Source organism: Danaus plexippus (genome assembly GCF_018135715.1).
Source record: "Danaus plexippus chromosome 18 unlocalized genomic scaffold, MEX_DaPlex mxdp_20, whole genome shotgun sequence".
NCBI classification, from domain to species: Eukaryota; Metazoa; Arthropoda; class Insecta; order Lepidoptera; family Nymphalidae; genus Danaus; species Danaus plexippus.
The window spans coordinates 1,804,012-1,820,939 of NW_026869853.1; the positions used below are offsets into that span (position 1 = coordinate 1,804,012).

The 16,928-nt window shown below is 30.0% G+C and overlaps 1 protein-coding gene across 1 annotated transcript; it reads right to left on the reverse strand.

The window, feature by feature from the left end:
• Positions 1 to 1,258: 1,258 nt before the first annotated feature.
• Positions 1,259 to 16,928, reverse strand: LOC116773034 (zinc transporter ZIP1-like). Its single transcript, XM_032665397.2, has 5 exons — positions 16,506 to 16,928; positions 3,943 to 4,205; positions 3,498 to 3,685; positions 2,244 to 2,578; positions 1,259 to 1,960 (listed from the first exon to the last, which is right to left on the reverse strand). Exons 1-5 carry the CDS (start codon positions 16,831 to 16,833, stop codon positions 1,866 to 1,868), a joined length of 1,209 nt encoding a protein of 402 aa, XP_032521288.1. The 5' UTR covers positions 16,834 to 16,928; the 3' UTR covers positions 1,259 to 1,865.

The following is a 16,928-nucleotide window of genomic DNA, read 5'->3' on the forward strand; positions in this document are numbered from 1 at the left end:
TTTTACTTACAGTTCAATAAGATCAGAGGTTGTCTTATTTTGCTTATAATATACTTCAGTGTTTACATAACATGGTTACAGGATCAGAACAGGGCGCCAGGTCAAGGTTATGTTTTGATACTTAAGAAATTAAAATATTTGTTTATTCATTATAATTATGTAGAAACTGTACTAAAATCTCAAGCTTTCTCTTTTAAATATAAGGGAATCATCAGTCACCAAAACGATTCTGTTGAAGCCTATTCATATACACCTCTCCGTTCAATTCCTTTCTCACCGCAGTTAAGAACAGGAACTGTCTACAATTTTTCCACAACCCACCAGATATTTACTTGTGAGTATTATATTTGTACTAGTTATTTTAAGACGATATACCTGCTAGAATAACCCTACCCATAAATTAACAACGTTCACCAATAGGAGAACTTGTCTCGATCTCTCCTCTATCATCTATGAGCTGTATGTAAAGCTCTCTAGGTGAAGACTCTAGTTTCAACCTCAAACGCATTGTCATCTACTTGCCGTTTTCATCTTTCCACTTCTACGTTGTATGTAGAATACTATGAGCAAGCCGTCGGTAGATCTTGGCCACTTCTAGTGTGAGTTCTTAAAGTGGGGTACTTGGAAATCACGTGGCCTCTACCGATGTTATGGCATACCCACAATATGGCATATCTACAAGTTGTCATTCATAGTTCTATACGTAAACACTGTAAGCCAAAGTTATAAATCCTCACCATGCAATAAACCGCTTTTTTGTTTCAACCTTTTCAAATATAACAGAATACAATAACCATGTATAAAATTATAATCATTAAAATATTCTTATTTCTCTTTCATCTCACGTCATAAAAGATAATTGATTTTGTATTGTTAAGGTCACATTCGAAGGAAGAGTCGCAAACGTCAAAGGCAATTTTTTTTATTTAATAGATTATATTACTTATGACCAACAAATTAGAGTACTAAAAAAAAACAAACACACGCTCAACATGAATAGTTTTTGGAAGGAATAGAATAATAAATCTTCTTAATGCCTTCTATTTTTCCTTGAGTTTCATTCATTGCTTGATTACTTAGGCCACTGTTACCTTAAACGTAAAGAGGAGTTGTATTGACCAACTCAGCACGTTTGGTTGAAGCATACATAAAATTTAAGCTCACTGTCGTTAATTTTTCCCCTCCTTTATGTTAACATAAAGCAACCTTTAACGGATGTAATGTTTAATTAAAAAGCGAGTCAATTAAAAGTCAATAAAACATTTTTTTATATATTTATATAGACTATATTTACAAGAAAAAAATAATTTACATTAAAATTATACTGAAATATTTTACAGTTTACAGCATCGTCTCTAAATATACATTTATGTTTGTGTAACATTATTGAAATGTTTTTGTGAGCGCGATATAATATCACATACGAATAGCTTTGTCACAAATCGGATACATTTTTGCGTTAACTGTTAATTTTAACACGTCGGTAGATTTTTTTTTTTCTAGTATGTGTTTCTTACAATATTTAGTGAACTATTCTGTCATAATGTCATACGTGTGTACAGATTATTTCAATAAATCAAAAGTGATGTTCAGAATATTAACGAGTGTATTAAAATGTGAATATTCTCACTATTTATTTCGATCTCAGTTATCTTAATTAACTTGACTAGACGATTTGTTAGTTTTATGCGATAATAACAATAAAAATACTGAATTAATCAAATGATGCTTTAACTTACTACTATATAATTATTTAATACTTAATTAGACTGATCACAAAAAAATATGTTCACAAACAATCGTTACGATAACATAACTTATCTAGTTTTGTACAACTTAAAGTTATTATTAAACTATCAGTTAAATTAATTGTGGCTATGACCGTGGTGTCCGGCGTCGTGTGAGTGACTGTGACTGTGAGTGTGACTGTCATCGTGTGAGTGACTGTGCGAGTGACCAGCTGTTGACAAAAAAAAAAATTATATAAATTTCGTTGATGAGAAAAAATATACGACTAACTTGCATTCTAATATTAAATCTCTCGAACATCAAAACTCTTATAACAAACTAAATCAAATTAAAAATATTCATGAAATATTTAAGTATAAACTCCTTACACAGGTCGCTTTTATTGTTGAGGTAAGAATATGAAGTAGTCAAAATTTATGAAATAATTTTTAACCAGCTACAAGTATTGCTATGTAGAAGAGAAATTGGTTTAAATAAATAAAAAAAAAACTCACTCAGAAGTTTCAATCCAAACATCAGTCCGAAGCCGATTATAGCAGCGATGTACTGCAGTATTCCAGTCCTGTCGTTCTTCCAGATTTCAAAGAATATAACATAGAGTAGGGTTCCAGAAGCCAGGCCTTGCAGCACAACAGAGTAAACACCAGAAGCAGCAGCACTGTCACCACCCACTAACACCAAACCCATGCCAATACCGAACGGTGATACGATAGCGAACGTGGTGATGTATATAACTGCGATCCACGTCTTTGTTCGCGTCGCTATTAATTCTACTCCAATACAGAAAGCTATCACAAGCTTGTGAGCCGACACCGCGCCCAGCATGTACCTGTAATACATTATAGTACATATTAATTATTCGCTTTTTCTTATTAATTTATAAATTTATGAGTGCTAATCCTAACTGTTATCGCGCTAATGAGAATATAACATATGCTTTATTCTTTGGCAGAACCTGAGAGATCTCTACAAGTGTCATTAAAATTCCAAAAGTCTAGCATGAAAAACTTCGCCCGTTTTTAAATATATATAAACCATTCATTTATGATTTTTTTTTACTATTTTGGCTATTATGACTATACTATTAGGTGAAAGATGGCGCTAGTGTTTACCTATTTGACGCTAGATGGCGCAACTAAAAAGTACTAAATTATTTTTCACTATACTCGATAAAATCATAAAATGCTTTTTTGGTTTAATTGTGTTGAAAATATAATCATTCATTTTAGTCAGTTTAATATAATTAATAAAAACTGAGCGTTAGAATGAACAATAATAAATTACCGGATTTGAAAACATTTAGCTTTATCGATTAAATCCAATTAAAATATGTATAGATTTGAACATTTCTATTGCTTCATGTTATGAGGCATGTTAGTTTATAAGGCGCATATTACTTGTAGTTTTATAAACGATTTTCATCGACCTTACTATTATTTCTTCCTAATTGTAATTTATGTAAACATGCTAGGACGTAGAGTAGGAATTGGATAACTCGCTTTTTCCTAACGAGTTATTTATTCGATTAAAACGAATATTACAGTCATTTTTCAACATGAGTCTATCGTCTGAATCATGGTTTTCCGTGAAAAAATTTCCGTCGTGATTGCAGACTACATAACAAATTTCTTCAAGCGAAGATTTCTACTAGCTAAAAAAATAACTATGCCTTTGGCAGTTTCCCAAATATCTCATCACAAAAGACTACCACTCACCTTTAAGAACAGATATTAATAAAAAAGACTCACCAGACGTGGGCTGTGCTGGATTCCAATCCCACCGCCAGACCTTCGAACAGCTCGTGGATGGAGAGCGCCAGCACAATGAGTAGACCACGCAGCGCGGATGTGACGTCATCAGATGACGTCACTGGCATATGGCTGTGGCCATGGCCGTGGCTGTGGCTATGTATACCCTGGCCATTTATTTCAATGTCCTAAAATTATGAATATTTATCACATGAAATCAATTTTCACTATCAATAAATTATTTATTAATAGCGAGAAGCAAATTACGCGAAAATTGTTAAATAAACAAAGTACTTATTGGAATGACAAATTAAAAAAAATATATTTTTAAATATCATACGACCAAATAATATAAAGGCAACTCTCTGTGTTAACTGTTAGAAATAAATCAACTCGTTGCTCACAATAACTTTAATAATCTTGGTTAGAGCTTCAGTTAGTTTACCTTTCCCTTTATAATTGATGCTGGATCTATTAAATCGGCGGTGGACGTAGTGACACTCTTCTCTCCGTTCTCCTTTCCCTCGCTGCTCGCCCGACTTCTCCTTACGCTCAGATTCCGTACTAGCGGAGCGTTCCTTCCATTCTTCTTCTCCCGGTAATGGATGTACATGTGAACTATCTCTTCAACCAGATACATGATGAAGAAACCACAGCACATAAGCAGCTGCGCCAAAGAGAAATCCAGCTCTCCAATCTTACCATTCTCTGTAAGAATAAAATAAACACCAATACACTAACAATATAAAAAATATCTAAATTATATAATTTAATTAATACACATTTTTAATATTACATATTTTTTTTTATTTTCAAACGCAATCACAAGTAAGTAAGCAACCCAGACGTTTATTGCATAGAGTTGTGTAAATTACTCAAACAAAATAAACATCAACCGCGAGTGATAACATATGTACGGTTATTATAATATGTACATTGTACATTGTCTGCTTATTTAATATCCACTTGTAGAACAAAACCAAATCATTCAGCGGCCGATTATAATAGTACCCAAAGTGCGAGGTCTGAATTAAATTATTACGTCTATTGTTTAAAAATATTTATTCGGTAAACCACAAAGCATGCGAAGCGCATTAACTATTAGAATGACGTCAATGTACGTTATATAGGTAACGATATGATTTCTTGCAATACCTGCAAAGGGATGCAAATCTGTTTGCATACAAAAGCATTCAGTACAATTCAGAACGTGTATAAATAACACAAATGTACATTTTTTATGTATCGCATTATGTTTTATTCAAATTATTTAACACAACAATGTCTAACCTCCTAATATCCGCAATACAAATCACGCTCATTAATACAGCAACCTTGACATTAAACTGTCTGCTCCTACACATTCCCACACATTCACAAAAACACAGAAATAACTATTAAACAACATTATGTCTTGTAATTGGTTGTATTGAAAATTTTTTAGTAAAAAAATTTCAATTAAACTAAGCCCTATGAGAAAATGTTAATAAATATTTTGATATAACAATATAAATAATCAAAAAGTCATTGTAATTTCTATATATATATTAAATAATAACTTTAAATGAACAAGCACTATAATTAAACATCGATTTATTTTTTAAAATTCGTGTCTTGCAAAGCAGAAAATGTTGTCACAAAGTTCCCCTTAATCTTGTTTCACTGGCCCAGTTGCGTTCCAGCGACTCTGTTCGTTTTTGATATTGTCTGCATTTAATGAAATTAAGTAAAATGAACTCTATCAAAACTAGTATAGACTTCAGAATGCCTCGTGTTAAATAACTTAGCCTCAGGCTTTAACACTACCGAGAGCTGGTACAACAACGTGTTATTACGCCATTCCGATTTCTGATCTCATGGTACTTTTGCGAATATATATATTATTTCTTTTACCGGACATTCTTTTTTAAAGGTTAATTAATATATTATATAATTTATAATATAAAAGTTCTTATGTTCGCAATAATCTTCCAATATCTAAAGGAAACGCTAACGTTACATACCGTTTTTTATCAATCGTCCACTCAGTATCAATGGCTCTTTTATACTAAGCATTCATAATATTATCAGTACTTGTTAATATATAATTAACTCCTACATATATTAATACTTAATATTAAAACTATTAATATTTTTTGTAAATTATACATGCAGTCATAATTCAGACTAACGGTATCTCGGACATGTTTTTCCTTAACGAAATTTAAATGATTTTCTCTCCGTATTCTATAGTTACGTAAAATAGAATCGTATTACGGATTCCGGTGTGACGAGGCTTCTACAATTCATGAGACATGCTAAATATTTATGAAAGGCTGGCGGAAAGCGTACGGAGATTTTGTTAAAATTTAGAATTCAACTTGTACCTGAATGAATTATAGCGGGATTTTGAACTCTATGCCTTTGAGTTAAATCACAGACGTGGACATTAAAGTATTCCCCGGGACAGCAGCGTGACGTAATCTTTGACGTTTCAAATTTACATTACAGTCAGACTGTTTTATGGTTCGTAAAACATGACCAGAATAGAAACATAGTTTTATAGGAAAGTTTAAGAAAAAAATATATTATATTGTTGGTAAACATTAACTTAAAATTATTCAAAGCATTTTCCATCGGATGTAGAGCTTATTTGGGTACTATCAAGTATCAACATTCATACATGTCTTTGCTGAGTTTGAATATACCAATATTAGTTGGATTTTCTTTAAAGTAAAATATCTTAAAGGCTTTATGAAAGTTTTAAATAACAAAAATATTGTTAAATAATATATTGTCATCAAAAGTCTTGGAAAGCAACAGTATTTTTTTGAAATCTTGTCAAAAGATTAAATTACCTTCCTGTATTATAAAAATTTTGATATTTTTTTTTAATAAATTAAAGTCTTTTTCATGTTTCAATATTGGTCGTACAACCACTGATATTAGATACCTTATTCTAAGTTGGAATCGTCACTACGTTTGGAGCAGAGTTATTTAGTTATAAATCTTCCCATATATATTAACGTTATTTATTGTAAGAGAAACGAAAAACGCTTCGTATGTAGTGTGACTATGCAAACTTTTACAACACATACTAAACCCTTCATCCAGTTTAAGCGACAGTCCTGCTCTAAATCTTTCGTTTTGGTTTTGTTTCACAATACCAAAGAACCGGTGTTCTGGCACGCGAAGGTCGCAATATGGAGTCATAATTCTCATACTTTATTTGTTCTCTGTGCCTTTCTTCAAGACTATAAATAGCAATTATACCAAGCAACTTTAAGGCATTTGAAATCTGATTTTGCGATATGGAAATACGAAGAAATTTAGAATAGTTTAATCGAAATATTTCACTTGCACAGATAGTTATATCTTACGTATATATTATATTGATTTGTTATTGTAATAATATCTTTATAACATATATCATATATCAACTTAACAGACGACTGGTTAGAGACCAAGTGACCTCATATGTAAGTTGAGAACAGAAGCGTGTTTCATTAGATATTTGTTTGTAGTGAATAATGATTTATTTATTATAAAATTAATATACACAGACACGTACAGACAAAAATGTTTGAATTTATTTTTAAAATATAAAATAAGTTCCGCGAAAAGAGTTTTTCATATCGTCTCGCCGGAATACGCCTGCCTCTATTCGTTATAGTTTGACCTACTTCGTGAAGTGAAACATTCTATCCGTACAGTATTCTACACTAAAAATTTTAAATTCCCATTGTATCTTTTTAATATTAGCAAAAATTCTAAATAGGAACTCTTATTCAGTGTTTTTTCTGAAAAAGATGATCTTCGTGTCATTTTAAAAGACAGACAGAAAAGACTTTTGACTGCATTAATTTTATTATTCAATAACAATATCTTGACATACTTACAATGAAAATTTTCATTTATTATTCATAATAACTTTTTAATGACATCTAAATTAAAAAAACATTGATTTTATGTTAATCTGTCTTTCATAATTATTATATTTTTTAATTCATATGAATATTTTAATCTGTAGTATTTATAATCTGTAGACCGAGTTTGATGGACTAACATATTTTTAAACGTTCTTTTTATCGAACTATAAATAAATCGTAATTGTTTATACCAACCGACTTTAATATTATGCATATATTAGTCACATTTACAATATCTGACTACGGTTATGAATTTATAATATCACTGTAAAAGATTTAAAAAAAGAAACATTTACAAGATGAATATAAATACTCCTTTGCCAGCGTATGTATTGATTAATGGAACATTGTTTCTATTTCAAACAATGTTACATTTCATTTCAATATTAATATTTATTGTCGTATGTCAATATGACATGCTAATTGATGTTACAATAAGTTATATTTTTATTAATAATTATATTATTTACATAATTAATAATCTTAGAAAACGACATTAAAAATTTAAATACGTAAATTCTTAATTTTGTTGTGACGATTTTAGTAAACCTCGTCAACCAGCTACCGTTATTGTAACTTTACGTGTGTGTTGTTAAAGAAGTTATATGTAATTTTAAACACAGAAATCAAAGAAATAATACAATTATTTGGAAATTTCTTAGATAATTGTTTTAACATTGTTTAGCTTTATAGACGTTTTTGTTTGATTTAAAATAATAAAATGTGTGTGGTTATGTCGAAAAAATTATAGCGTATAGGTTTGCAGTCTGAGCACGTTTCGCTTGCGGACTGATAACTAGTCGCATACATTTTAGGAGAATACAAAGAACTGTGTGTGACTTGCTTAGCACTGACGTGATTCAACGTCATAGTATTTGAAATAAATTCATATTGTTAGACAAAACATTACCGTTTTTGGTTTTGATACAGGAATGAGGAAATATTTATATTGATTCCTTGTGTTTGTTTGTTAGCCATTCCTATTAAAACGTGTAAACAAAGAAATAAATGTAGGTAATTATTCTACATGAAATTAAAAATTGTAGCAGTTCTATGACTATAAACTATAGTAGTTCTAGAATTATTTCAAACTATAGTAGTTCTAGAATTATTTCAAACTATAGTACTTCTAGAATTACGTCAACTATATACCGTATTGAGTTTCTATTTAGTTTTATACTATGAACAACTTAAAATATTGATTATTCGGTTTATATTGTTGTTTGAATTATAATTAGGACTTATTTTAGTGTTGTCACGAAGGAAGCATTGCCATTACGATTTTAATGAAAGAAAAAAAAACTTTTAAAACAAAGAAATCATTTTATATTTTTTAAAATAATTGATTGAATATTGGTATTAACAATTCTAAAACAGCCATGTTTTATAAATGTTTTTGCCTTGATTTAATAATGAATAATATTTTTTATATTGCATACAGATTAAATATTAATGATATAGTCTTGGATATAAGGTAAACGACATTTTGTTGAAATGGTAATACTTTATGTAAATATACATATTTTGTCTGAGGCAGATTTTTATATTAAAATTGTCATAAAGATATTAAACTTTGATAGAATAAAAAATAGCATTTGCTTCTCAATATGGAAAAGCTATTGTGGTACGATCTGAAATATTAAATTATGATTTATCAATAAAAGCGATTACTTAAATGATTATTTCAATTCTATATAATTACTCCAATTTTTTATAAGAAATGTTTTGCTATTGAGTGATAATTTTCATAATGAAACTACAACTGGCATTCAATGTAATATTGAACCGTTGAAGCTTAAAATATACTTGCATCCCAGTTTTTTATCATATATAAAATAATACCCTCACTTACATAATATATATACATATGTTAAGTTAGTTTAGTAACCTTGACACAAAGCCGGAAAGAACGGGTTGGTGAAATAATGGTTTCCGTTCAAAACTTCTAAGTTTAAAACTTAATAGTCGCAGTAATTACTATGTGTGGACGTTTGTATTTTTTTGTCCGCGTCCTTAGTATGAGTTTATTTGAGAAACTAAAGATGACATTGATATTATTTTCACTTTAAATTTGAAACATCAATCTTTTAGGTCGCCATCATATAACATCTTTTTAAAAAGTTCTTTTTTAATTACGTATAGATTTGACGTTACCATATCTTACCGGAAAAACCGATAAAGACTAAGATATTTCTGAACGTATTGAAATAACCCGGATCTAACGAATGCACTAATCCCCATAGTGATTGACATTACGCATACATGATTAAAATGCATAAATATTATTATGCTGAATATTAAATTCTCTAGCAACAACCCATTCATATGCAATTAATGTAAAATGAATGTGGATAAATATGCAATAGTTGACAATTATATGAACATATATTATGGAATATATAATAGCTATACACAAACCTAGCTGGGAAACTAGCTGGAAGTGGCTACAGCAAGCCTTGGGGTCTATATAGCCCCAAGATATGCTGGTGCAGGAGGCAAGGGGAAAGCACTGCAACTATCTTCAAAAGAAAGTCATCATGTATATGGATCACTGATAAGTGATGACCACGACGGTTCTGCCAAGACTCTAGCGACGATGATGATGATACAATAAACATAAAGCAGTTATAATTTCGGAATATTCAGATAATTTTTTTCTGTTTATCTTTTTTGTTAGAATATAGTGTAATGTTCCCCGAGGCGATGAAGCCTGACACCAATAGCATTGTACAAGTTGAATGAACAGTGGATACACGCAGTGCTGAATGAGTTCGCTAAATTATTACAATTTATCAACCTTGGCATAAATATATTAATAACATTAGCATAAAACATAAAACAATGTTATTGAGTTACTTTATAAGAAGTATATTTTTAAAAATATATATGATTGGAAGTATTCATTACTATATTTGACGAATCGAAGATGAATGCTAGGGCTAGACTTGAAAGTTGATACCGTGACGGTACTGTAACCGATAATACAAAATAAGGATCAACTCATTACTATATGTATGTATATGCAAAATTTTACGATGCATGTAATGTATACTCATATGTATATATAAATATATACAATAACTATAATGTTCTTATCTCCTTATTACGAAATCATTCATTTAAATGTTTAATAAATGAATTTTATGATATTTTACTCTGTTACGGAAAGCAGCATTCGTGTTCCAATGCACTTTCCCTTCGAGGTCTATTTTTAACCCGCTTGGTTTTTCCAGTAAGCATATCTATATGAATTTCATTAAAGTTTCCTGCTTATATAAACGTAACTTATTATTGTAGTGTGGCTTAAATGGAAAACGGGCGTAAATTTATTTAAACACAAGTCTGAATCGCTGATTTTAATATTGACCGCTTTCAGTTTTTCATTTACCTCAGATAAAGAAATGTTATGTATTTCGTCTCACGTTGCAAACTTTAGTGAACTTACTATTAAATAAAAACGTGATATTAGCAAAATATTAAACGATTCCAGTGCGGATGAAGCCATAGTTAAAAAAAATACTAATACCAAGTATTGCGATTGTCTGTGAGAGTTTGGCACTATATTCGTACTTTAGGTTAAGGAACGCTTACGAAGTATGGACCGAAACTTTGGCCACTAATATATTAATACATAAATAGGCTTTGTAGCTCGCCTTACTGCCATAAAAATTCTAGGTCAACGGGAAGTACGTTTTGAGAATGTAGGTTTTGATGTGAATCAGACAATATGGCACTGTGATTGAATAGCAATTTATAATATTTTATATCGTATCTATTTTTTTTTAATATCTACAAAACAAAGAAGGCTATCATAAAAGAGGTAAAATAACTTAATACTTTTCAGTTTTTTTTTTCCCGATAAGTAATCTTATAGATATTTTTAAAAATTTTCAATTGGAAGTGGCGTGTTACGGCTATGACAGATCGTTAATATATACAGGGTGTATTTATACATGAGATATGAATAATAACATTTAGTGGTAATTAGCATCCGACATTCTAAGGTTTATTTTAAAAAATCGTAATAAAAAAATATTGAACATTATAATTTATAATATAGACTTAATGTTGATAAGTATTGTTAGAACTTATGTTTAAATTTTTAGAAATAACTGCATTTAAATTATACTAATTTTAATATAATCAAGAAAAACACACTGTATAGCGTTTATTAACGATAAATGAAAACGAATCGTTCATCTGTTACGAAACGTTCATCCTTATCGTTTATCTTTTATCTTAAGTAAAAAGCATAAAATTTTTGCACATCTCAATCAGGGTCGTACAAATTAAAAAATCAAAAAGGTTTAACAAACAATTATATGATAATGATATGACATAATGTATATTGAAACGTAACTAAAATAGGACCTAAATTATATTATTTGTTATAACATTATTTTAATGCCATTCTTTCGATATTTGTTTCTATTCGTACAAAAAACACAATAGCTTGGTTGAAATTTTATGTCGAGCACCCTTGATTTTATATAAGTATCCCCACTCAATGTGCACTGTAACATCAAACAATCAGTTTTCAGTTTTTCATTTGTATATCGTATATATACAATATATTGCTCATTAATTTTCTGAAGGTATTCTGACTCATACGATAAAATTTATATTGAATAGATTTTTTAAAATTTGGTGACTTCAACAAGGATGAAGAGAAAACTTCAATACTATTGGTAGTAAGCTTCATAACGTTCCGCTTAGTATAAGTTATATTGTAAAGAGAAAATATGTCAGCAATGCGTTTATAATAGCGTATTATCCAGTTAGTATCTCAATTAATAGATAATGAGTTTTACGAGCACAAAAATTCAATCAATCGTGTACACCGAACAAACATGTGTATTGCAAAAGTATTATTTGATATAAACTATCTTATCAATTTAAGTCAATGGCCCAGTTGTTAATTTCATCACAATTAGATGTAAGTTCTGTTTCAACATTCTTATATTTTATCATCATCGTGTTTTTATTAACAACTGATTAACAAAAACACGTCACAAGCAAACGATTTATACGATTTAAACGACATTCAGAAATATTTAAATATTCATTATTTGAATTAACAAAAACCAATCCTATGTTTAGAGTTTATCCTCAGCTTTGATGATAGCGGAGAAAAAGACGAAAATATTTTGTGGTTCTTACACCTAAATGTCGTAAACACAAAAAGAGTTGTAATGATTTTGATTCGAACGTAGGAATATAATTAGACACGAAAAAAATATCGCTCATGGGAAGTTGTTAAATTTTGTGAACGTGAATTGCAACATATATTTTCGAACCTCATTTATAATAGTGTTGTAACAAAGGTTTTAAAGTAATCGATAATAAATACGTTTACAATATACGTGATGTATGTTAGAATATATTTTTTATTATATCTGGAAACAAAGAAATGTAAAAAATAAATAACTCGAACGACTTCGAAGTCTTACTTACATAACTCACAATAATTATTTGATTTTGTTACCATATTTCAATTAAACATTAAATTTTTAATATATTGAGACTTTTTCGATTTAATCTTCTTGATTCATTCAAGTTTAACGATCTGATTCGGTTTTACCTGGAACGCGTCGTTAGGAAAACCGCCAATAATGTATTACAAACTAATCATTAGACTTATTAATTTATCGTTTTACTTTACCTATTTTAAATTTTATTAATATGTATCATTTTCATAGCAATATCTAAAACTTTCACTTGTACTCATTTATATGACACTAAGGTTTTGGAGACTACGCGGTTTTTTTTATGATAATTCGTGATCACGCTTGCTGTAAAGGAATCGAAACATCCGGATTATTATTATATAATAATTAAAAAAAAAACTAAATTAAAATTCCCTTTTAATATTAATTTGTCATAAATTAGAACTGCAATTTAATAATTAAAAAAAATATATTGAAATAATGATTCTAAGGTATAAATATATTATTAATGCAATGTGACCGTTTGTAGAGACAGCACGATTATATTGTCACCCTGCCCGCATCGCCCTGCAATTTACGGAACTGCACTTTCTTTACGTCTAATGGATTTGCATGCAACTGTTTATTATATTTTCTTTATGCTTATTTAAATTCAATGTATAATTCAATATAACATTCCGTATGAATCATGGCATAACACTAAATGGGATAAAGAATACGCGAGATCTTAATACACTTCAATCAAATCTATTATACCTAGAACTGTTGTTTATCAAGCCGATCTTCATAATCTGGTTTGCTCGGGATAAACAACAGCATCCTGATGCCGATACCAGTTTAGTGAAATTAATTTACACAGTACATTAAGCAAGGCCCTAATCTGCGTACCTCAATAAAGCGAAAGGCCTTGAGTGCGAAGTATAGGTACATACCTGCTTGCAAGATCCGTTTAATGATTACCTAGAAGTTTGTATTCCCTTCGCGTTAAATATAAATACTTCGTCAGATATTATCGATAGTATCATAGATAATAATGTAGACCGTTTTATTTGATCAAAGAAGTTAGTAATTTTGTTTGTGACCCCAAAATCTTTATATATCTACAATGCTTTTTAAATTTTAGAAAAGCTATTATATATATAGAGAATAAGTAAATAAAAATATTTCACATATATTATATTGAATTTAAAATTCAAATAGCGCTTGTGAAAATTTTATACGTAGTGCAACAACGCAAATCGATTCCTTTGTGAATAATAAGGTAAATAATGCAGTATTTTATCTTGTGTACTCAATGGTGTCACTTTCACGCGATTTCATGACGACGAAGTATCCCCCGAGTCGCATTTCATCCAATCTTAACAGTCAGGTAATTTACCTGAAGGGAAAATTCCTAACGGACAAAGGGAAATTTAATTACGCCGTTGTTTCTGTAGGTAATATATTGAAACCTACTAAAGATTTAATATGAGGTAAAAACAGTAATTTACCTTAAATTTGCCTGTTATTATTTTTATTTAAAACTTATTAAATCTTGTGCCACATACCTTCTTTGTAAAATCAAGTCAACGTATCATATTAATGTCTGAATACACGAGCATACTTTTAATTTTATTTACAGCTTCTTATTAGCTCATCCTACGACTTAATCTGTGGAATATTTTTTTTTTTCATAAATAAAAACAATGTATAACAAAAGCAGCCTAAGTTACGTCTTGTTATATCAGCTACATACCAGTTAAAAGCCCAATGAAAATGGGCCAGCCGATTTAGGCAATAACCGGAACAAAGAGACAGTGATAGGCAAAAAAAAAAAATATCTACAATCATACGCATTTAGTAATAAATGATTATTTTAATATTTCAAATGCATACATTAATTTCATTTATTTATACGGATAATTAGATATACGGAACATAAAGTATTACAATCGAACATTCACATGAAAATACAAGATATTCGACTATACCAGATGGATAAGTCGAATCGTATGCGATGCGCGTGCGCAGGCCTGATTGATTTTTCCCTCGATCGGCTCGGTACTAACTTAATAATCCAGCGTCCGTTCTGCCATTTGACGGGAAAAAAATGTACTAAGACTTTTATATTTATGTGGGAACCATCCTAAAAATTTATTATAGGTTCGTTTATATGAGATGTATTGCTTCGTAAACTTTCAAAATGACAAATATTTTAACTGAATATGAGTTTGTTTCATTTTAATAAAGTATTGTTGGATGTTGTGATGATGAATCAATCAAACGATGATTAATCTTCAAAGCTTCGATTGGCACACATAGTCATTGAGCATCGCTGGATCAAGAGTAAGGTGCGCTTGCGCAATATATTAGATAATATCCGTGTTCTAACGACAAGGAGACAAAACGATTAATAAACACTATTTCCGTTCCCTATTATATCGATAAAATTGTCCGGATATTCATATATTTAAAAAATTAGGTTTAGAACTTTTTAATTTAACAATGAATATATATATTTATTAAGGTTTTAATAATGGAAATAAAATTCAAACAATACAATGAAAATTAGACGCAATACATCAGAGCGGCGGTTTGAAAAAATGCTTAGTTAGTTGAAATGTATTTTAAATGTAAATTACGTATTAATAACTATAGTATTAACGAAAAGTACTCGTTACACATGAATTATTTTAAATTTTTATCACTATTGTGTTTCTTATACTTGCACAAACTCAGGGACAAAAAAGTATTTAAGTTCAGTTACATAAATGTTATGACCGAGCGGGCAATACCTTACGTGTTAAAATCCGCTTGCGAGTCTTGGTATTTTTTCCTTTTCCTGTTACTTGTAAATATACCGACCACGTTAATGGACTTACAATACATGCTGGCGTATAAAAAAATTATTAGCGTTTTGTGTTAAGCGTGATTCAAAATGAGTTGAAGCTAATACAGTTACATTCGAATCAATCAATATTTTTTTTTCTATATTTTTAACATTAAAGCAACTCCGTTCTGAATGGTTAAACTAAAAAATATATTTCAATTAATCAATATTTTATATTTAAATGGAAAGTGTTGTAAATTTTTATCTTTTAAATATAAATTAATTCAATATGACTGATGGTATTATCATAATAAATGATTTCATAAAAATAAAATATATATTAAGAAAAACAATTGAAAACCGGTTTTGCGGTCGAGAAGTTAAGAGAGAAATAAGTAGCTTTGTCGAAGGTCAGTAAAAAAAACAACGAATTCAGACACCATTTAGAGTAATGTGTCATTCATCTCGATTGACCTTATTTTATATTGTTTAAACTTTTTTCTATACATAATCATTAATAAACATAAGAGAAATAAAATAATTTATTCAACCCATCATATTATCTGAACGTTCTGATGTTTATCATTTTAATATTAAATCTTTTTTTTATTTTCTTTTTCTTATTTTAATTTATTTGATTTCCTTATCTTAATTGTGTACCTCGTTGTATAACAGTTTTAATCAGAGTCATAGTACAATAAACACAAATTAATTATACATACATAAATAATAATCAATTGATTTGTTTGTATATGTTCAAATGTAATAATATAATAAACAATCATTATAATGAGATGTCTACAGACAGGGTACACATACATGTGTTATATATAAAAGTACATACCTTGTAAATATTGGATCCCCTCGTCGACCTCCGGGACTACATGGAGGAAGGTTGTAGACAGCAGAACACCACCTCCAAAAGACAAGAGTATCATAATCACTCTGTTCTTGGACTTCATATCGGTGGCTTCCGCGGCGGAGACCCATCTCAGCTTCCTGGCCAATAACAATGGTATCAGCCCGCAGATCATGGAAGCGCAGAACAGAACGGCCATAGCGACACCCTTAGCGAGGACCACACCATCCGAATCCTCGGGACCATGATCATGGTCGTGGTCATGGTCATCATGTACGAATAGATCACTCAGGTTTGATGCTTCTGCAGTCATGTTTGGTGTGTAATTGGATCGACTTGATGGCACATGGACTTTTATATAGAGTGCTATCTGCGCGTGCGCCGGCTAAGACAGACGCGGCGTTACTA

Bases quoted from the DNA above. Each gene is read 5' to 3' on its own strand.
- LOC116773034 (XM_032665397.2), bottom strand. From the start codon at position 16,833: ATGACTGCAGAAGCATCAAACCTGAGTGATCTATTCGTACATGATGAC. The intron at 4,206-16,505 runs GTATGTACTTTT...TTATTCTTACAG, and splicing joins GGGGATCCAATATTTACAAG to AGAATGGTAAGATTGGAGAG. The intron at 3,686-3,942 runs GTAAACTAACTG...TCATAATTTTAG, and splicing joins CATCAATTATAAAGGGAAAG to GACATTGAAATAAATGGCCA.